Genomic DNA, 22,964 nt, shown 5'->3' with positions numbered 1-22,964 from the left:
CATATAGGCCTCCAAGCTGTTACTGGGTATCTTTTGGTGTAAGAAAAGACACATTATTTTGAAAACATACGCATACCAAAAAAAAGCCACCCAGCAGTGTTCATGTTTATGCTTCTGTTGGTATTTTGTGTGTGCGTTCTTTAATATATTTCACATGTGAGTAGTCCTCCTGAAAAAAGAGACAACAAACACCCCTGAAGAATAGGCCTTTGTGACACTGGAGAAGTTTACTGTGCCAAAGTTATGGTAAGAATTTGTAAATTTTGGCTGCTGGAGTGCTTCCTTCCCCTGCTATGTTTTTAATGTTGGAAACTTATAAGTGTGGAATAGAGAGTGGCTTTTTGTTGTTGTTGGTATTTTTTTTAACTGACAATGCAAACATTCATTTCACAAACTAAACCACCATCCACATGGCGCTGCTGGCTGTATACAAACACCCTGTTGAGCTTGTTCTGCAGAAGTCTGCTGTGGGCTTCCTGGGTTGCATGGAAATGGTTGCCCACTCTTTTCAGGGCCGTGGTGCTGACCCAGCCTGTAGCTGCTCAGATTGAGTGTGCCAGATTCATATCCCTGAAAGAAATGCTTTTAATTGGAGCGAAGCCCTCAAAGCCTGGCTGTTTTTCTTATGTCTCTTTCTCTCTGTCTGTTTCACAGGCTTCATTTCTGCTATCTTGGTGATTGTTTTGTTTTGCCCGTATTGCTTGGACAAAGCTGAACCTATCAGGAAGATGTTTAGTTTTTCCTCATCACAAAATACATTTCCTTTCTATGTATGATGTCCTTTCTTCATCTTGCTCTTGTGTTGAACATTTTAGGTTTTGGGTAGGTAAGATCACTTGGGATCAGTACCTGTGGCCTGAAGACTCAGTGGTGAGCTAGCCAACAGCACCTTGTTGTCCTTAGAGGGTTTTCTGGAGTTACCAAGGACAGAATTTGAGTCCAAGGCTGGACTGTCATGGTGACAAAATATTTAGAAAACATTTTCTTGCCTGAAACAAAAGCTTGGATTGTGCAACACAAAGTACTGTCCCAGTCTATTAAATGACTCTGTGTGTGCTTTAAAGAGTTCTGACTGTTCCATGACCATCAGCTCTTACCACATTCAGTGTGTTCAGGTAAAACAACGCTTTTCCCCTCTGAACTCTCAGCTTTCCAAGCTGGATTAGTGCTCCCCCTTTACACAATGGCCTTATGAAGTTGTAGCAGCCAAATCTGGCCTCATGCTTTGAACAAAGTGGACAGTCCTATTCTAGACAGATCCAGCAGAGCTGCTTATTTTCTGCGTCTGTGGTGGCTCTGCTGCATCGTGAGCAATGTGCAAAACTTCAGCCTTGCTGTTGGCATTGGTTGCTCTGATCCTGAGTAACCTGTAGGATCAGGTAAGTGGGTTAGTGGGTAACTGTTGAGTTAGAACGTGGTACAGTAAGAGTCATTTGTACTGTAGGAGTTTCATACTTTCACAGTAATTGCTATTACTTCTCAATGTCTGAGATTTTGTGATGTCCCAGCCTTACTGATACCTACCTTGAGAGGAAGGCGGTGATCTGAAGTGACTGTAGACATTTGCAGTGGCTGCAGTAGATGGTTTATTGGGAATCATGTAAAATGATTTTAAGATGGGAGAGATCTGCGAAAATGAGGTGAAGATTGTTTGCTAGCCAGTTCATCATAACTGCACCATTTGAAGTTTATGCATTTTTTTTTCCAGTATAGTCTTATCTTCGGTGGAAATGCTGGTTGTGATTTTGAGGGAAGGAATGGTTTTACTTGCGTACTACCTATATTGCCTTCTCTGCTCAGAGCAGCAGGTGGGCAAGTTTCTTTCTGAAATAGTGACTTTTCCCAGCTCTAAAGCAACTACAACCAAATTGTTTGCAGAGACTGTATTTTTTTTTTTTGATCTTCAAAGAAACTGAAGTTGTTGGACCATAACGTTCTTCAAGAAAACGGGAAACAAAAGTGAAACACTGAGGTGGTGGTGGTGTGGAATATACTTTTCTTAGATTTGCATCATCTTGCAACTTTATATGCTTGGCATGTAACCCTGTCCCATTCAGAGTGCTGCTGCAGAGCTAGTTCCTTTGGACTGCTGCGCTTTTGCTATCTGCTAGTTCCTCTGTTGCATTGAATTGCAAAAGCAGCTGCTTTTCCTTTTCATACCTATTTTTACCGTCCCTAATTTGCTATTAAGATGTTAACTTCTGCCTCCAGCTAGCCTAGCACGTCTCAATGCAGTGACTACAACATGGGGGCAAGCAACTACTTCTGTGCTTTCTCTTGTGCCACCCTTTCACACTTGGAAATGTTCCCTGTAAACATCTGCAGTGCTGCTTTATTATCCTCTTCAAAAGCTTTCGCTCCTTGTGTTGCTTATAAAAGGCCTTGATGAACTTGCATTGCTTTACTGAGACACTGAGACTGCTCTTCACTGTGATGCCCACTGTCTGTCTTCTTTTCCCCTCTTTTTTTCTTTTTTTTTTTTTTTTCACTGTTCCTGCCTTATAACACAAAACTCTGCAGAACAGGAACTGTCTCATTGTTCTGTTTGTACAGCAGGTGGTTCAGGTCCAGATGTTTATCTGAAATTGCAATGTACTGCAGCAATACAAATTAGGCTTTAGAAAGCTGTATCTAAAATATGGAGAGAAAAAGGTCACATTTACTGTGGTTATTTTTGTGAGGCTTTTATGGTAGCTTTTTTTTTTTTTTTTTTTAACATTAACAGGTGACTGGTTGGAATGCACAAAAATTAATATATATGAAGTTTTCTTCCCACTTTAAGGCAACGCTTCTCCCTAAGGGCAGAGGAAAGCTTTCTTCTCAGCAGCAGCTCCAGGCTACTTGGAGAGGGCTTCCTCAACTCTTCTTAGTTTCTCAAAGAGATTTGTTTACTCCCTTGACGAGACTGGGTGTGATTATAGCAAAACCTCCTTTTTGTGGAGACTCTTCTCTTTTTGGGTACCATTTTAGAAGTGGAATGACACTCAACAGGATGTGTGGTTGTAGACACGTATTCAAACTTCAGAGGCGATGCATAGCTTGTTGACCATGCACTATCCTGTGCTATTTCTCTCACGATTCATGTGGTAGAATAAAACATGGAGGAACACAGAATTCAATTCTCTTCCTTATGCCTACGACACACAGAGAATATTTATTGATACTTATCTTTCCGCTGCTTCTTATAATCCTCAAATCAGTTACTGGAGGCAAGGAGATTAAAATGAGGGCAAACGGCCAAGCAGACTTGAGATTTTGTTTCTTGAATTTGATTTGAAAGTGGAATTTTGATAAAGTTGCACCTCTGCTAGTTCCTTGCAACATAAAGTATTATGTGATTTTTATTTTATTTTTTCACCAGCTTGATATTGGTAATCATGTGTAAAGCAAAGTCAGATCTGAAGGAGAATAGCAGACTTCTTTCTAGATGAGAGCAGTTTGGTTTTTGTTTTGAGATTCCTTGTGATGACCAACAAACAGAAAATAAACAGTAGTTTCTCTGTTGTCAGCAGGCTTTGTCATTTTTCAACACTGTCTGATGTGTTCAACTACAGAAGTCGGTTTCTCAGGGCAAAGGTTCACATGGTGTAGTAATAAACAAACCTTGCTAGTTCACTACTTCTTGTTAGTAATCTGAATCTGTGCTTTGGAACTAAAAGTTGCTTTTTCTTTTAATTACTGGGATATCAGGCCTACTAAGAATGCTATGTAGCTTTAAAGCTGCTGGGATGTGTTGTTGTTATGTTTATTGTTTCTATGAGTAAGTAGGAATGTTTCTAACTTCACTCTTTTCGCTCTTCTGGGAGAGGAACGTTCCCAAGTTGAAATATGGGTTGCAGGATGTGTTGTGGGGCCAGCTCTGTTCTTTCCAGTCTTCTCCAATTAAGGCTGGAGATATTTTATGTTGCTCACGGAGATTAAGTGCCTGGATGGTCATCTTCATCTATAGTTGATGCTGCAGCTGCTTGGGAATCTATCTGTAGCTGAGTGTAGTAGATGAGATGAGCTCTGAGTTCACGTTTTGTTCGTGGTGGCTGAAGTTTATTGAAAAAGTCTGTTGGAAAGATTAGGCTTGGGCCAGCTTATCAGCAGAGATGAACAGAATAGACTGTGGTAGCAGAGGTGACCTGGAAGCTTTGCGCAGCTATCGGGTGCCCGCAGCTAGTACCAACCCACACGTTTCTTCCTTGGCACTGATCTGGGTACTGGTAACATCCGTTCATGTGGCTTGCTACTGATGGTGCAACAGTTTGTTAGCCTGTTAGCCTGTGTCCAGTATGATGAGCAGCCACATTTTGGAGTCAGACTTAGTACACCAGGTAACCCATCCAATGATGGATCTTTTCTGTTTGCATCAGTGTAATAGTGACCACAAGCAGCTGACACTGTCAAGAGGTTGCAAACTCCATAAAGTTATAGAAGCTTGTTTCGCAGCTGATGCTCTAGACGTCTGCAGTTGGAATCCCAAATTTTGGCACCTGAGGTGACATTTCACTCGGAAGAAAGATGCTTTGAGGCCAGTGTTAAAGTCTGGCTGCACCCTGAACAAGAAAACTTGAGCTCTTTGCAGCCTCTAACTTTTTTTTATCTGAAACAAGGCTGTTGGGTGAAGCCTGGAGCCAGAATCTGTCTATGGCTCTACATCAGATCTGCATCTAGATCCCTGTCTGAAAAGAGATAGCTGTAGTCTTAAAGGGATTTTTTAATTTCTTATTGTTTTATAACCCCAAATCTCCAGAGTAGGGAGATTCATGAAGGATGCGTGTCTAATACCAGTTTCCTATTAAAACTTTCACTAATTATTTTGAAATTGTACCTATGGCTTGCCAGGGATTATTTTATTTTTCTACTTTGGAAACTTTGTATGTCTTCCTTCCTTTTCCCACAATAACAGGATAGTGCTGACTATTTTGGAAATTTTCTTTGTTCAGATTTGGATTTCTGAACGCAAACAACACGCATGTCTGCTACCCTGCTCCATTTCTGATGGGCCAAAAGCACTGCTAATAGGAAGGGGTAGGTGCTCCCCATTGAAGAGGGATGATAGGTGGGTCAGACTGAAGGCTGAGCATCCAGAAGCTGAGGTGGTGGCTGTGGTATTGTGCAAGGACAGGGTGACGATTGTCCCCCTCTACTCTGCTCTTGTGAGGCTCCATCTGGAGTACTGCGTCCAGGTCTGGAGTCCCCAGTACAAGAAAGACAGGGAGCTGTTGGAGGGGGTCCAGAGGAGAGCCACAAAGATGATCGGGGACTGGAGCACCTCCCCTATGAGGACAGGCTGAGGGAGCTGGGCTTGTTCAGCCTGGAGAAAAGAAGGCTGTGGGGTGACCTCACTGCAGCCTTTCAGTACCTAAAGGGAGCCTGCAAACAGGAGGGGAGTCAACTCTTTGAAAGGGTAGATAACTGCAGGACAAGGGGAAATGGTTTTAAGTTGAGGGAGGGAAGATTGAGGTTGGATGTCGGGGGAAGTTCTTTACCCGGAGAGTGGTGAGGTGCTGGAACAGCTGCCCAGAAAGGTTGTGGATGCCCCGTCCACATGTGGTGGGGGCAGTGTGGTGTTCAAGGCCAGGTTGGATGGGGCCCTGGGCAGCCTGGTCTAGTATTAAATGGGAAGGTTGATGGCCCTGCGTGTGGCAGGGGGATTGGAGCTTCATGATCCTTGAGGTCCCTTCCATCCCTGGCCGTTCTGTGATTCTGTATTAGAGTGCTGTCCTGGAACTGAGAATTGAAGCCAGTCCTCCCCTGCTCCACCATAAACTTCCTTCTGTATGATCATCTCGGATAAGGTTATTTTTATTTCTCTGCACCCCAGTTCCCTATCTGTAAAATGGCGATAGCAGCACTTCCCTACTTCACAGGGATGTTGTGAGGACAACCGCAGCTCAGACTGTGGGGCTCTTGGATGCTGTGGTAACTTGGGGCACAGATGGAAGAAGGGAAATGTTCCGCATAAAAGCTTTCTGTTCTTTAAGCCCAGCAGTAGGTTACAGCCCTGATGCGAGTGTGGTTTCCACTCATGTCATGACTGGTGCCGTGTCTTTTCCCTGAATGTTTCCTTGCTGAAATAGTGTGTGCATACCAGCACAGCACTTAGTGTCCTTATGGGAAGCTATTGTTTGCATCATTGGCTGCAGGCTCTGAGCGAGTCTTACTATTTGTATTTGCCTGTGTGGGCCACTCACAGTGAGTGAATGGAGTACGTGCTTCTGGCAGCAGCTACCCTGTGTATCTCACAGGCTGACTCAGGTGCTGGAAGGAGTTAAAAATCAATGGATCTTCACTTGTGAAATTCCTACTGATCTAGAGGTTTCTGTGAGCAAGACATGGACTGCAGCCTGGCAAGAATTGTACTTGACACAACTGGTTAAATTTCACAGAAACCACATCCTTTTTGTTGCCACTGACAACATAACATTCCCTAATGTTTGATTTCAAGTGGTGCTTTATTACCCAGATGTACGTGTACATGTACTTCTGAAGAATTTCTGTCTAAAGACACTACAGGAAAGTGCTGTTTTTTCTATTTTTACATAGTACCTACTTATATATAGATATGTGTCGAGTAGAAGCAGCTAAAACACAAGAACCCTATCTGCTCAACATTTACATTATCATATGTCCAAAGGGAAGGCTGCAGAGAGCTGAATATGTGTTCAGTTGAATCTTGCACATGCAAATCGAAGTGTGTTTTTTGGGGTGATTTTTGGGCTGGGAGGTAGGACTGTGCTTCGCTTACTGCTTTGCTCCTTGAAACGTGTAGCTCATGCCATCTTCCTTGTTCACCTGCTTTGATAAATGCTATATTTAGTTGTCTCTGCCCATCCACTTGAACAGGACAAAAATAACTTCAGTGTAATCCATCCTCTCAGTCCTTTCCTCTCCACCCCTTCCCTCCCCTCTCCTTTCCTGCTGCTGGATTTAAGGCATTCAGTTGTTTGGCTGTGGCAGATTTTTTTGTTTGGTTTTGTTTTCTTTCCTTACAAGAAGGGCTTGCGAGCAGGAGAAAACGTTTATACTCTGCAATAAAACTATGGAGAGTACACAGGCTATCAGAAACACTTCTTCCTCTGTCACAGCTCTTGCTTAGGGGTCAGAGTCTGTGCAGAGTGCATGGAGGGAGGTGAAGCAGAGGGATTGGGAAATGACTTGGATGTGGCATACATCTGTCTGACAAAAAGCCAACCGTGCCAAGGGAGAAATGGACAAAACAAATCGTGTTTCAGTGCTGAACTCTCAGGCTGAACCTAAAGATTGCACAGGAGCAAATCTGCAGATAAGTTTCCGATGGACCTTGACTCCTGTTGTGCAAGTGCTGCGTAGTATTTAGTGCAGAGGAGATGGCCGTGGGTGTCCCTGCTCAGGCTTCTGCTGCATCCCACCACTGAAATGCTCCATTGTAATTAGTGCCTGTCACAAAGCAGTGCTGGCCCAACCACCAGGAGCGGGCAGGTGCCCAGCCCCTTGACTTCAGTATGCTTTAAACACCAAATTACTTAGAAGCATGTTTGTTCACCTCACTTTGGGTGTTGACTGTTTTTGTCTACGAATTGGAGAAAGAGATCCACTGAACTGACCAAAATGTTTGCTGCCTATTTTATCTAAAATATTATTGTCTTCCACAACGAAGCTGATTGTGATTTGAGGGAGACTGTATTGTTTTGGTGAAACTGCTTTGGGATGCAGCCTGCCAAGTTTTTGTGTATCTGGAGCTGAGTGTTCAGTGTGTTGTTATTACGAACAGACGCATTGTCTGGAGGTGGTGGGGCTGCATTTCTTCCCACACACACACACGCACAAACACACACACGGACTTCTAATTTAAGCAATTTTTAGTTTGTGTTAAAGGTGATTCTGAGGAATGCAAAGATTTAGGGAAAAGCCTTCAGTCAAGATCGTGAAAAACCTTTGCTTGTTTTTGTGTTCATAGAATTGCTGCAGGACAGGATGTCAGAAGGGTTATGTTTGGAAACCAGTCATAACTTCAAAGATTCACATTCTCCTTTCTTCTTCCTCCTGTGCTCTACAAGCCCAGGAGCAGTGGTGAAGCTCCGACCCAGCAGACATTGCTGGAAGTGTTCAAGGCCAGGTTGCGTGGGGCTCCAGAGTGTGATTTAGTGGGTGGCAGCCAGCCCACAACAGGGTGGGGGGGGTTGGGACTGGATGATCTTTGAGGTCTCTTCCAACTCAATCCATTGTATGATGTGGACACAGAAGATGGCAGCCGTGGCGGCACCAGTTGTCGCTTCTCGGCATGGCTTCTGTGGTGGGAAGTGTGTTGGGCAGTAAAGAGAAACCGCTGACCAAACCCAGTTTGCACTTTGGAACCTAAATCCGGAGTTGATCCTCCAGACCACACGTTTGTTAAAAGGGTGTGCTGCCCTTGCCTGCTTCTGTGCAATGGGATCACACTGGCCCCCATGCTCTGTTCTGCTTTTCAAGTGAAGTTCGCTTTAATTTCTAGGAATGTTAATTCCTTGCTTCAGAAGCACAAATATGCATTTGGAGCCTTTAAAAGGGAGTGGGCCCTGAATTGAAAGTGCACTTCTGCTTCAAGGCATAGCGTAATCCTTTTAGTAGTTTGGATTACTGAGATTGTAGTGGGCAGGCCGGGATGCCTCGCAGACATCTGTTTTTCTGTCTATTGAGTCAAGTCAATATCCTCAAAACTGTAATTTTCACTGTAATGATGGATTACACTTGTCAGAGCGTATAGAGTTTTGTCGTGTGTGCTTAATAAAAAGAAAACAGATTCTCGTGCTTATTTTTGAAGTCAAATACATCTGAACTAAAGCTCAGCGTATGCAAGACAAACTACGCTTTAATTTTACAATTGTCTGATGGGACTTTGCGATTTATTTGTTGTTACTTCCTTAATGATGCTGCAGTCAGAGGCACTGTTTTGCTAAATGTTGTGTAAAAAGTAAATTGTAGCACAGCAGATGTTGGTATTTGGATGGATGTCGGTGCAATGGGGGGACAGCAACAGTCATCTCTGTCAGCTGTCTTCAGACTCCACAGGCCTGCTGTGTGGTTACTTTGGTGTGTAAAAACAGCTCGTTTTGCAACTGGGAAGTTTGGCATTACATTTGGCACAGAGCCATCGAGCCGGGTTTAACGCAAGTGTTTATCCAGCGATTTTCTCAAAATTGGTAACTTGGAGAAAATGTTTATTAAACTTCAGTACAAAGGAAGGGGAAGGGGGAGTTGTAGCTGGATCTTTTCTTTATAAAAAGAAATCAATGTTTGTAATGCTGAGGATTTCTTAATTCCTACCCCCTCCCTCCCCAGGCCTGTCTGCCTTCAGCTGCCCTTTTATCCTTTCAAACCTTTTTGCAGCTTGCTGTTTATAATTTCCTTTTTAAAGATTAAAACAAGGAAGCATAGCAGATGAAATACAAAGTATACAGTGTGCAGTCATTACCTTTCTCTCCATTCTGTGTTTTGTTGTGGATTAAGTGCAAAGAATTGAGACTGGAAATGGAGCAGCTTAATTACCCTCTCCTCCTGCCTTTCTGTTGAAATTCCACTTGAATCACAGAACGTGAACCCTGATTTGCAGAGCAGCTGATTTTTTGTGTGATAAATTACTGTAGATTTTACCTTTTGGTTAAATGGGAGAATCCCTGAAGGCCGCCAAGAATTTTTTGTACAATCCCATCAATATCAGGCATATTTCTTTGTGAAAACAGCAGTTTGGACTGCATTTTTAATGAACAGGGCAGAGCAGCAGTTTTAATCAGATTTTATACCTTAAATTGGGAACCTTTTGATTAAAGATTCATTGGGAAACTCTGTCGTAACAGAGGCATTTAGTTTGGATTAATTTTTCTAATCCATACCAATATTTTATTGTCTCTGTGATTAAATAATTAAATGCCTTTGTTGTTTGAAATAGATGCTATTCTTTTGGAAAAGGCAGTAGGAGATTGGGATTCTCTGGTGAAGGAGGAAAAGTAAGCAAACTAAGAATAGGGACCCAGTGGTTGAACCGCGTGCTTTGGTAATTTTATAGATGAACAACATTTTTATTACCAAGTATGATATCACATGGATCCTTTTGTTTTGTTTTATTTGATGATGTTACCAGTAGCTTCCAGTTTCTGTGCCCAAAGGTGGCTTTGTTTAGAAAACCAGAATTTGAAGGAAGTTCTGCCCACTATGAAAATCAATTTAGTTTGCTGTGGATGAATGAAAATTGCAGATTAACTGCTGCATGTGTGCTGTGGCTGCTTTTTGGAAACTTTTTTTTTTTTTTTTTTTTTGCTTGTGTTGATATTGAAATTATAATCCTGGTCTTATTTTTTTTTTATTTTCATTGCACAAGTGATGGTGGCGGGGAATAAGAGCAGTAAAGCAAATTTGGGAATAATCTAAGCTTTACAGCATCCCCAAAACAGGGAATGAGCTGAGGCTTCATGGTCAGCCTGACCTTGGAGTTTCTGCTGCAGGAATTGGCTCTGCTTGCCTGTAAAAGAGCAGGGTCATTGCAGTGATGTTATGTGCTCCCTAATAGGCTCTGTGCCAGCTCTGCCTAACATACCTGTGTGTGTGTGTGTGTGTGTGTGTGTGTGTTTAAAGGATGCAGTGCAGCTGCTTAAAATGGTTTGCATTGGATTTGGCCATGCTCCAAAAATGAGGTTCTGAACAAGTAGCAATGCTGTGCCCATGGGCTGGGCTGAACCTGCCCCCAACCCAGTGCCATCACCCTGCCTGCAGAGACCCAGTGCTGGAAGCATGCAGTACATCCCTTTTTCAGTACCCTCCTCTCAGATGCAGCAGGCTTCAGCCAGAGCAGCTGGGGCTTGGCTCATCCATTCCCCTCACTGCAGCTGGCCTCTGTCCTCTTTCTCCAGCTCCCCTCCCACCTTGCTGGCAGCAGCTTTTCCAGGGTGGCTTTGCTTGGCTTGACCCCTGCAGAGTGGAGGAGCCCCCAGCAGCTGCCGCACAAGGTGTGGCATCAGATCAGGAACTAGACGAAGGAAATGCTGCATCCTAAGCATGTGCTAAGCAGCAAGCTACAAAGTGGGGTTTGCACGTGGGCTTTGCTGCACACGTGCCTGCTCAGCCCACTGCAGAAGTCCCTGAGGCATGAACATTGCCCCACATGACCTTCTTCAGGAATGCTACCCCAGGTGACCTTTAGGTTTTTCATTTTTATGTAAGTTTGAAGCTTTACATATTGCTCTCAAGTGTTCTCCTTCTCATCCTTAATACATGGTTTTCTAACTCTCCTGGACAGCTGCTGTAGTTTTTTCTGGTTTTTCCTCATCTATAAACTTCAAGGGTAGCTGAACCCAGCCAGGCAAGGGACTGTCTTGGTTTTTGTTTTGCTTCTGTTCTTTAGTAAGAAAACAGACATCTGGAATTTTAGCCACATGTTCCTGATGTAACAGGGTAGGGCACTACAGGCTGGGAAGTACCACTCATGCTCTCATCTTCCTGTGCCCATCTACTTTTTTTTTGCTTTTGTGCAGTGTATGCCTTCTATTTTTGCTGCTTGTATTTAATGAACAGTGGCTTTAACATACCAAGAAGCTGTTTCAAGATGCTGTTGCAATATGAAAATTAATTCATGGCAATGCTATCAAGGTAGGTGGGTCTTTATTCAGATGCATCAGTTATTTTTCATTCCTCTTTCTGTAAGAAGCAGATTTTCACATGACTGAATGTAACAAATCTTGCTTAGAGATGCTGTGATGAGCTTATTAGAATGGATGCTTTTGGGGTTCAAAAATGAATAGTCATGTTTATATTAATACACTTCAGTATTAGAGCAGTAAATTGTGGTACCACTGAAATTCGCCAGGAATTTTGCTTTCTCATTACACTTAATGTTTTTGCTGCATATTGTAAATCTAAATAATTCTGATAGTTCTTAGGTGACAGAAATGTGTCTGCCTGAGCTTGTGACCCTGGTGCAGCAGCAGGGTGGAATGCACTCTGCTTCACAGTGACGGCACATCTCAATCCAGGCCCCAAGCTGGCCCTAGCAGATCTCTTCCTGCCCTTACATTCCTTGGTTTCTCTCACCCATGTGCTGACAAAACTGTTTAGCAGTGACAAGGACATAAAAATTCAAGTGGAACTTGAAGGCTGGATGAGATGACACAATTCTGTGGCTGTATGTTCTAGCTGCTGGCACTTCTTGCAGCTGTGCTGTGTTTTGGGGTGCCTTGTAGGTCCCCTCCTGTTCCCTGGTGCTGGGCAGGCTGTCCCCCTGTCGGCTCTTGCTAAGAGAGGGGAATCCTTGGCGAGGTTTCCTGTGCCTGTGTTGCTTGGCTGAGCTCAGCACCAAGGCTCGGAGGAGCGTTCCCTCTCACATTTCCCAGTGTTGAAGTTGCTTTCATAAATTCACAATATGCAGTTGAGTTGCTTTGCCGAATTCCTCTGAATTGAGCCAGGCAGTCTTGTTGCTTATCTGAAGGATACTTCCATTGCTGAGTTTAGGGTAGTGACTCAGTGGAAGTTATCTGAGAATACTAAATTTGGAGGTGAAACCAGGAGGTTGCCATGATAACAAATATTAGAACTTACTTTCTGGGAAGTGCTTCTAATTCTTTCATTGATGGCCGTTAAACGACTCAAGATAAATGAAGCTTTTTATTAGAACTAGCCTGCTCTCGATGTGTTCTTCCTGGATTTTGGAGACTTGCTAATGAAGAAACGAGAAAGGAAATCCAAATTAGCCCCAATCATATAAGCAGCTCCCCTTTTTTATGCTGCTGCTTATTTTTGTTACTGAAATACTTGCCTGGCTTAGCTCTAAAGCATCTTTTATGGAGTATTTACCCAGTAGCTGTTTGTGTAAATGTTTTAAATTCTGCATTGATTTTTTTTTCTTTTCTTGGCACTTCTAAGAAATTTCCTAAAGCACAACGTGATCATGCCATTACTGGTTGAGTTTGTATTTTAAGTGGCCTAAAAAGACTCTGTATTTATTTATGTTGAAAATTAGGGCTCAAAATGAGAAGCTAAAGGATAACAATGTGATGTGTGCATATTTTACCCTACATAAAATGCTTATTTGTGAAAGTCCAAGTTCAGTGGCTCAGTTTTTACAAACAGAGCTTGGTTTGATTTGATTTGGTTTCAAACTGCCTCTGAAGTTTGTCCATATCATCTGTTTCAGCAAAGCTGCTGCCATAAATCTCTTCTAATGTCCTTTAGCTTTTTTTTTTTTTCCTGCCATTTCTTTACAGTTCCCTAAGGTTTTGATCTGCTTTATGAATGGCACAATGATGCAGGCATGTGAGCCTGGAAGAAGCAGCCCGGAGCTCTTCAGTCCTTGGTGCAGCTCTTCGTGTATGGCTGCATCCCACCAGCTCCCTCCAACTTAATGGCTTGCCCTGTACAAACCTGAGATTTCAGGGGGGCAGAGTGGGGGAGGAGACCTCAAATCGTTTTTTATTCAATTAGAGGTGCCTTCCTCGAGGACCCTCTGTGTGCTGTGTGTAGGCAGCCTTGGGAATACAAGCTAGAGGTGGTACTTTTGGACCTATTTTGTTTAAGATGTGGAAGAGCTCTGGCTTGTGTGTGTTTCATTGCTTTGTCCCTGGTTGCACTGTCCAAAGGTTTCTGCAGAGGATGTTGCTGAGGAACATAACTGAGTATGTCCCATTCACATAAGGCATGCCTTCAGATTAGTATAGGAATCACTGTTGTGGATGCTTCTGCTAAGAGATCAAGTAATTAAATCAGCTTTTAGATGATGTATAGAAAAGCTCTTCCTTGTTCAAATACACCAGGGTGTGGTGTGTTTTGGTGTTGGGTTTTTGTGCTTTGTGTTCTTAGCAGAGATCATAACATCTTGGGAGGATTATGTCACGCCCTTTTATGAATACATTCACTGTGTTTAAGAGCCTGATTCGCAGAAATGCTGATTGTATTAACTTCATGTTGAGCTCGAGGAAAGTTGGAGGAACCTCCTTTATCTAAAGGAAAATATTTAAAAAGTTACAGAGGTTTATTAGCCTAAGTGCTTCGTTAGCTGCTTGTGCTATCTTCCATCATAGTGTCAAGTTAAAAATTACTTGGGGAGAAATAATTGTTCCGAGCAGATTTAATTCAGTTCAGTGAATCTGACACATCCTCTGTCATGTTTATTTATTTATAAAAATGAGAGTTGGGCACCTGTCAAAAGCAGAGGCACACATGATGGCATTTTCTCTTTGTTACAGGAGTGCTTTGTTGTGTTCAATTCTGTAGCTGCTTGCGAGCCTATTACAGCACAGAGCTCCCTCATTGCCTTGGACACCTCGTGGTAGCTTTAAGTCCTTTTGCTCCCACCGCAAGGTAACAGAGATGAAATTCACTCTTAGGTTTTCAGCACGGTTGAAGAAATCGCTTCCTAACTTCCAGTAATTTATGTAGCAAGTCCTTAAAACTGCTGTTTTTAATGAAACTTCATTTACATCTTCTCCCACTGGAGACAGCTGTAGGTTAGGACTAGCCTGACTAAGCTGTGCCAAAGGTAGGAGTAAGGAGTTTTTTTTACGTGCTGATTAATTCTCTTTCATTCCTCTGGGAATATCTGGTATTGCTTAAATTGATTGCTGTAAGCAATATGCCAACATTTTTGACCTTCTAAACTGAAATTCAGCACAAAAAAAAAGCCAAAAAAAACCCAACCCCTCCATGTTTGAGTTTTACATAACCCTACAGTTGGAATACAGTGGTTTTATGAATAAGATGTCATCGGTGGTGGTGGTGGTGATCTCAGACCCTTTGAAAGAGATAAAATTGGAACGTGGCAGTTGTCCATGAGCAAAGCATTGGGTGACAGCCTGATTTTGTTACTCCACAATCTGACTTTTGATCGCTCCCATGGCCTGGCTTCGTTAATCAGAGCATCCATTCCTTGCTTTCATTAAGGGTTTTAATTCGGAGCTGTTGTGTAACTACAGACTGAGGCACACACGTGTATTTTCCTACCCAGCTCACGTATAGCATTGACGGAAGCGAGAGGTCGGCGTTATTTGTTGTTTTCCAAAGTTAATTTACAGATGTGAGATGCCAGGTGAAGAGCAACTGCAGCGTGCTGGCTTTGAAGGCGCTGGCGCCAAGTGCGGTGCGAAGATCTCCCCTTTGTCAGGCTGAACATTGAATCGCTCCCCTTTGCCCCACCTCCAGCCTCCCTCTTCCTCCCCTCCCTCCCCAAATTCCCCGAAGAGATGATAATGAAGCAGGTGCCATATATCGTAGCTTTGTGCGAGCGTGAGAAACAGCCGCCGCTTCAGAATAGCCGGAGCCGCTCAGGAGGAGGAGGCATTTCTTCTTAACCTGTTGGCAACAACGTCAATCATTGTCCCGTCGCCCGCACTGCGCTGCCATCCAGCTGCACGCGGAGCGGCTCGGCATAAAGCGGGGAGCGGATTTGCGGTGCCCTGAATTAGCTCCTTGTGCCGGCGGGGTCCCCGCCGGGGCGGCTGCAGACGGGCTGCTGACTCAGGCTTGACCTCCCCATTGGGGAGCACCCGGGGCTGCAGTCTGAGCCGCCTCATTGAGATGCAGGGCACGGGCGACGCGGCCGCAGCTGTACGCTGGAGGCGAGGACTGAGAACTCATCCAGAGTGACCAAGAAAAAAAAAATAATCAAAGAACTGGCCCCCTTCTGTACTCCTCTGAATAGGCAGACAGAGCAGAGGTCCTCCTCTCTCCGCGAGCGTGTTGGGAAAGACATTAGAGTGCCCTGTTGTTTTTTTTCTTCTTTCCTAAAAAAGCTACCTCAAACCTGGCGCTGTTTTGAAACCTTGTTTTGACAGTTTGTGGAGGCGGGGGGGAGGAAGAGTGCTGCAGCAGCCCAATGGATGGCTGCGCAGCTATTTGAAAAATAAAAAGTGAATTCAGATTTTTCATTTGGGTCGCTCTCGCCCTGCTTAATTGTTTTGTATCAAGTATTTACGATCCAGAATCGGTGGGAAGGGTGTGCTTCTGAGCGCTTTAGAAATGCAAAGGAGAAATTCGAGCCCCTGCTTTCTTTTTGAAATCTGTTTTGATTTCAGCAGGTTTGCCAGTGAGCGGACACTGATTTGCTCAAGCAGCAGAAACTAACTGTAAATCCACCTTCCTCTTTCCAGACATGCCAGCGTGCATGAGATGGCAGCTCCTGAAAGCTTCGCGTCTTGAGGGAAGCTGGCATCTGCGTCAGGGAAGCCTTATTAGGCAGACAGGGTGCAGAGCACTCTCCGCTGCCATTGAAGTTTTAGAACTGACTCAGTCTGTCTCTGACCAGTGGCACATGAGCGCCGCGCTTGGCACAGCCCTCGTGTCTCGCTCGGCTGGCTGTGTGCTGCGCGATCAAGGAATGCAACGCGTTCAGATCGTGTGGGAACGGACCAGAGGCTTGCATAACTTAAAGCCCTTGTATTTTGAGTGTTACCTTTAATTGTAATTAACGATGCCGCTTTTGGTGCTCAAAGCAGAATATAGAATGCATAATTTATCCATAGATTCGCAGTAGCCGATAGAGCGTGCTTAATATAACTGAGACGTCGTTGTTGCTCGGTGTTGCTGGGCTTGTTCTGGTTACTTTGGGGCATAAGAAAGTTAACAGCAGGTCCAGGACTTCTGTAAATATCAAGGGTATCGTTGGATGCTGACTTGCTTAACCTAATGATTTTTTTAAACCGTTGGTATGTATGAGTTGATTAAAAAAATAAGCAACGATTCCTTAAGTATAGTCTGTTCCGAATTAAAGGGTGTGGCGTTGGCTTTGAATGAGCTTGATGCAGCAACAAGCATGCAGCAGTTGGTAAATAAAGATGGATTTTCTTTTGTTCTGCTGGTGCTTGCTGCTCATTATTCTCCACTTACCCCGTAAGCTTCCCAGGGAGTGGCAGCTGTTTCTGATGTTAGACACTCTATCAGTGGTAGACAGCTCCAGATTCGGTGAGATACTGTTGGGGAGAGCAGAGGAAAATAACCTAACCCTGCATTATTGTAAATCCTCAGCAGAATTAACTTTTCATGAACCAGAGGAGTTTTGTGTTTGACTTTCCAAAATATTCAGGCGTAAGTTTGCTCTGCAGTACGTGTGACTGGGAAAAGCTTCTTTGGCATGAGGTGGATTTACATTCTGAGCGTGTATTAAGTATTTTAATATGCAGTGTGTGGGGGCAGACACAAAGCAATAAAGTGAAATCAGTCTATAACGGTCTTGGTGTGTATTTGCAGATATGTACAGTTTGGGAATCTTTGCAACTTGAAAATTGCTTTGAGTAAACAGAACGACACATAAAGGTTTTAAATAATAAAGCCGGCGTGTTATAGAGGAGTCTGTTTGATTCCAGGATTTTATATGTAGGATTTACAACTCATGCTTTTGCTTTTCTGTCTCTGCAGTGTTAGCATTCTGTTACTGAAAACAAAGAAGGCTCTGCCAGGGCATTACACAAGCAATGAATCACAGAGGAAAAAATGTTTTGCTTTGTAAATTGTTCACTTTTCCATGGTGGATCATTATTATTATTATTAAGTGTTGTCTAATAGAATCTGCCACACATGCTTGTGCTTACTCTGTCTGTTTCTTCTAGAGAAACAACATAGCTAATACCATGAGTGACTTCAAGCAACTTCTTGCTTTTATTATTCTTAAAACCGCAACAGGAACAAAAATCACAGGACAAAAATCGAAACAGTTCAGTTCGCTCTTCAGGCACGGCGGCTTAATGAGGAAGGAAAAGGTGTTTTTTGGTCAGGTTGTAGAAAGTTTGTAGTGTTTCTGCTGATTTAGTTACTAAAAAGGATGTAAAATTGTTTCTTAAGAATATTCACTTTGTATGTTTTGTTGATGACTTTCTTGGTGATCTGAATTTCAGAACAGAAGAATGAGAGTTAGTTCCAACTTGTCTATAAGATCAGATTAACAAGTAAACTGATTGGGATGTCACAAAGAAGGCACTGGCATGCTGCTGCAAGGTGCAGGAGTGTAACCTCAGAGCTTGTTACATAATAAAATGTACACTGCAGATGCTGCAGTGTGCCTCGTACTGTCCTTGGCAAGAGCAATAATCAATAATGTGTAAGCTTGCCATGTTGCAGCATTCATTAAGTTCCAGACATGGAAAAAGCAGTTTATTTACTTATTTACAAGTTTAAAAGTTAGATGAGGAACCTGAACCAGCTAAAGCAATAAGTGAACGAAGGTCCAAGAGGAGTGGTTCTTGTGAAATGCTAATGGACTGCTTGGTCTTTCGTTTCCAGTGAAAGGTAAATGATAGACTTGTACAGCAGTGGAGTCACAGAATGGTTTGGGCTGGAAGGGACCTTAAGAGCCCACCCCGTTCCATCCCTCAGCTATGGGCTGGTTGCCTCCCATCAGATGACGCTGCCCAGGGCCCCATCCAGCCTGGCGTTGGGCACCTCCAGGGATGGGGCAGAAAGAGAGAGTGTGGAGGATGATGGTGTGTGTGGAATATATGGAATACACCACGATAAGGACTATGTGATTAATCCTGTTAGGTGATGTATTTCTAACAGAAACAGATCAGTGGAATAAAGCTGTAAGAAAGTATTAGAGCCAAACTTAAGCCTCTAATAAAACATAAAATAGGATAAGGGAGAGGAGGAGACTCTTGTGAAAGTAGAGTGTGATTTGGTGTAAAAATATGCATATTTCACTGAAAATAACCAGGTATTATTTTCAGAATATCTTTTAAAAAAAAAAAAGTTCATGTCTCCTGTAAATACAGACTGGGAAGATGCGTAATGTACAGCAGGCAAGACTCTAACACTCTCTGACTTGCCCCTCATGTAGTTGGTTGTTAGTTTTTTTTTTCTTTGTTTGGTTTTTTTAACATACCATCCAGTGTGGATTTAGTCATAAGCGTAGGCATGTGATGGAGAAGGAAGGCCTAGCTCTTCTGGGTTTGCTTAGGTCAAGAGAAGAAAACACCAATGTGGAAGGTATGTCGCAGAGTCCCGACGGCTGCCTGCCCAACCCGCTTACCTGGCAGAGCTCTCCGGAGGCACTGGGCCAAGCGCATTCTGTTTTCTTATTCCTGTAGTCCCATCTGGGGTGTAATAGTAATGAGATTGGAGTAATCTCACTGATCTGGGCTGAGTTGGATTGATAATTTAAATGTGAAAGGCTGCATAATCTCCTACTGACCCCAGAAAGTTCTCAGCTTTTAATTAAGGTCAAAATCAAGAAGGTGACAACAAAAGCTCCAACATTTACTGCCTTGCCTATAAACACCAGGACAGTGCTCTAGGTGAGTCCTTCTGAAATTCCTGTAGTGACACAGACATTTTTGTAAAGCTCTTCTAGGTCACTATAATACTTGCAGCTGCAACTGATGTCTTTAAAAGAAATACTGCATAGGTTTGTGTCCGTTTCTTTTACTCTCATCAGTTTTGACTGAGCTGTTGGATCAGTGCAAACAGATATTTTTTGAAGGGCAACTCAGTAAATTTTTGTTTCTTGCTTTAGAATAGAAAGTTAAAGGCCTAATCAAGGGCTAAAAACTTGAAAGCAACAGTCAGGATGCAAGTGGCGCCAGGGAGAATAGCAGGTTGCTGTAGCCAGTAAATTTAAGGAGCCCTTTCTTCTCCCTGCTCTTGGCTGCTGCTAGAATTGCTTACCGGCAGGTGAAACAGCAGGCAGTGGGTGCTAGGGAGGTGCTCAGACCTGCTGCTGCTCACCTGAGCGATGCTTGGTGTCTGATCTGCTCCCTCATCCTCTCCCTGCTGTTGATGAAACAGACAAACATAAAACCTTACTGCAGGGAGAAGGCTGCAGCTGCTGCCCAGCTGTGGGTGGTTTGCAGTGACAGCTTTGGTTTGTTTTCTCTCTTCTAAATCAGTTGTTGGTAGGGATGGGCAGAGGTGAAATGTGGCCTGTACTGTGGGTTGAGTAGCACCTGGAGTGAGGCTTTTGTGATTCAGCTGTGTAGAAATGTTACCTACAGATCTGGGAATAGCATGGGCAGGCAGCACAGGGGGAACTGATGCACACTGATTCCCAGAACAGATGTAGGTGGAACTCCAGACTGCCATCCTTGAAGCCCACTTGAGGAGCTCTGATAACTCACTTGAGGTTTTAATCAGCACTTTTCTTCAACTGCTGAAGGTTTAGAACATGGCTGGGATAGTCATCAACTAGTATCTGCTCAATGTTACCAAGTGAGCAGTAGCACAATGCGGTCAAGGGATCCTCTCTAAAATGAAAGGTGGGGTGTATTTCAGAAGAGATGCTTACTTTCTTGTTTGTGGTGGCTGTACATCATCCAGTGTTTTCTCCTTTTGTATTGTGATATATCATCTCATGTTTCATGCTTCAGATGTTGTGAGAGGAGTGAGTGATGTTATGTAACGTAAGCAGAGAATTATCTTTTTATGTTCTAAAAATGACTGTTGGTTTGATAAAGCAGTTGACTAATTAGTAAATTACCCATTGTTGTTTAAAATACTTGCACTGCAAAATGTAAATGAAAAAAATTTCTCCACTTGTCAGTATGAAAAATGACAATAGCAAAAATAATACATAGGACATCTGCTCTGATTTTTTAAAAATTTAAAATGCATTTAAGGCAGATGTTGTAGAGTTTGAATGGAAATAGGAATAGATAGAAGAACAAAACAGAGCTGTTTACCTTTTGTGAAGTCCCATTCTTATGGGTAGCATCACTAAAAATATCTGACTCAGTGCTTGTATTTTTCCACTGCTCGTACCAGAATGAACTGAATGTTCTTAAAGCTGCTGCTATGTCAGGAGTTTGAGTTTCAATACTTAAAAAAAATAATATAGATTGGTGAATCAGTATTGTGGGGTGTTTTGATGATATCTTTCTTTTCCCACTTGTTTTTTGCAGGAGAATACATCAAAACATGGAGGCCTCGGTATTTTCTTTTAAAGAATGACGGCACGTTCATTGGCTACAAGGAGCGACCGCAAGATGTTGACCAACGAGAATCGCCTTTAAATAACTTCTCAGTAGCTCGTAAGTGGTTTTAGGTGCTCTCTCATCCAGTTTGGGGGCTGAAATCCCAGTCATAGCCCTGGGAATCTGCATCAGTAATGTTCAAGTCTGCCCAGACTGATATATCTAATCTAGATTTAAAAAAAAACAAACACAACAAACACCATGTTTCTCAGTAATGACTGTGTAGGTTTGATGCTGTAGGGGTTTTGAAGTTTTCTACTGATTTTCGTTCTCTGGTTGTAGAATAAACAGGTTTACTTGTTGCTGTTTTGTTTGTCTGTTATTCAGCAAGTATTAACCAAGTGTGTGGTACTTGGCAAGTAGGCACAGCCAAAGCATTTCAGCCTCCAGATGTAGATTCAAGGGGCACTAATATCAATTGAAATTATTTGACTGGTAGTATAACACGGAATAAGCTCTGGTTTTAATAAAACACGCTTGTTTTTTCTTCCTTTTGAAAACAAAACCACATTTCTTTTTTTAGAGCCAACAGAAAGGTTTGCTAGTAATAATATCTTCTAACGTCTGCACTCTGTCCTTTGCAAACCTTTCCATCTTTGCTCAGGTGCCACGGCACAGGATGTGATAGAAGAACCTGAGGAACATTTCCTTCTCTTGCTCCTGTTTTTAACCTTTCTCTTCATACTTCCAGCTTTTATTTTCTCCAGTTCTTGATCTTTCCTCTCTCTTGCCTGTGTCTCATTTCACTGCTTAAAAATAGATCACTGTGGCACCTGTTATTAGCAGTAATGTGTTTCTGATTACTACTGGAAGCAGAGCTGTGCAGAGAGAAGCACAGGGCATTTTCCTTCTTGTTACAGGAATGCATGGGATTCATCTTGTCATAGAACCATAGAGTTGTTAAGGTTGGAAATGACCTCCAAGATCATCCAGTCCAACATCAACCCATCCCCACCATGCACACTAAAACGTGTCCCTCAGTGCCACATTTACTCTTTTCTTGACAATTTTCAGGCTGAGATGTTTGAGAAGGTTTTTTTTGGAGCACCTTTGGCTGTGCAGCACCAGGCATTAATGCAAATGTTAGTTTTCTCTGGTAGTGACAAATATACCTGTTGGGAGTGATGATAGGGAAAGTAACGGGCGTGCTGCTGTTGCCTGGTGTGCTCCAGTGCAGGATGCCAGGAGAGTTTAGAGGAATTTTGCCTCATTTTAGAGAGAGTTGTCTTAGAATTTTTACTGCACTAATGACATGGCGCTTTCCCCTTTGGGTGGGTATTTACTTATGGATCAAGAAGGTAAAAAAACAGTGGCAGAAAGCTGTGAATTCATAAATTAATTCAGCACTTGGTCTGTAGCCAGAGGCTTTTACCAAATGCACTTTCTGCAGGACGCTTCCCTTCTGTTGCTGCTAACTGCATTACTTACAGTAATTATTTACTGCAGATCACTGCTAAGGAATAAAAAAGGACGTCTGTTGCCTTCCCTTTGTCCAAGTTGCTTTCAGAAAGAGTTAACTTAAATTGATTTTTACAACAGAAATATGTTGCTTTTTTTGGCAAATTGAGCTTGTCAGTCTTGGCATTTATATATAAACAAGTTTGTTGCCATGGTATCAGAGCATTGTCAAAAAGATGAGACACATGCCTGTACAGTGAGGTACCCCAGAAGAAGGACTGCAGGGAGGAGTGGGTGGAAGGATGTTCTTAGCAGCATGTTCTCCTATCTGGAGAGCCAGTAGCAGGTCGGGAAGACCTCGATGCTCATGGGGATGGGCTCCTCACTACGAGTCAGTACTGTGCTGTGGATCTCGCTGAAGCAGCTGTTGCTTCACCAGGATTTAATTTTTCATATAGGCACTGGCATGCAGTGTTGTTAGCATCTGATGTGTGGTTCCCTTCTAGGTACCCTCCATGCTTGCATTACTTGGGTTTATTTTGCACCACAACTCTTCCCTTTGAACCTGCTTGCCTTGTGCTTTCACTTGAGTTAACTTGTCGAGTTCACGTGAGTCAATTGGAGCAAGCTCTGCAGGAATTCTCAGGCCAGAGTGGCTCTGCACTGCAGAGGATGCCTGCAGAA

The 22,964-nt window shown here is 43.0% G+C and overlaps 1 protein-coding gene across 2 annotated transcripts in view; it reads left to right on the top strand.

The window, feature by feature from the left end:
- Window positions 1-22,964, top strand: part of AKT1 (AKT serine/threonine kinase 1) — a 71,255-nt gene that overhangs the window by 16,345 nt on the left and 31,946 nt on the right. For both annotated transcript variants that reach the window (XM_052693855.1, XM_052693856.1), the window contains exon 3: window positions 20,811-20,939. In XM_052693855.1, the coding sequence (XP_052549815.1) occupies window positions 20,811-20,939 (129 nt within the window). The remainder of the gene's footprint in view (window positions 1-20,810; window positions 20,940-22,964) is intronic.

Source organism: Tympanuchus pallidicinctus, unplaced genomic scaffold (assembly GCF_026119805.1).
Source record: "Tympanuchus pallidicinctus isolate F22 unplaced genomic scaffold, pur_lepc_1.0 scaffold3, whole genome shotgun sequence".
Classification (NCBI taxonomy): Eukaryota; Metazoa; Chordata; class Aves; order Galliformes; family Phasianidae; genus Tympanuchus; species Tympanuchus pallidicinctus.
The sequence above is the reverse complement of the archived record's forward strand: the minus strand, read 5'-3'. Positions and strand labels throughout refer to the sequence as shown.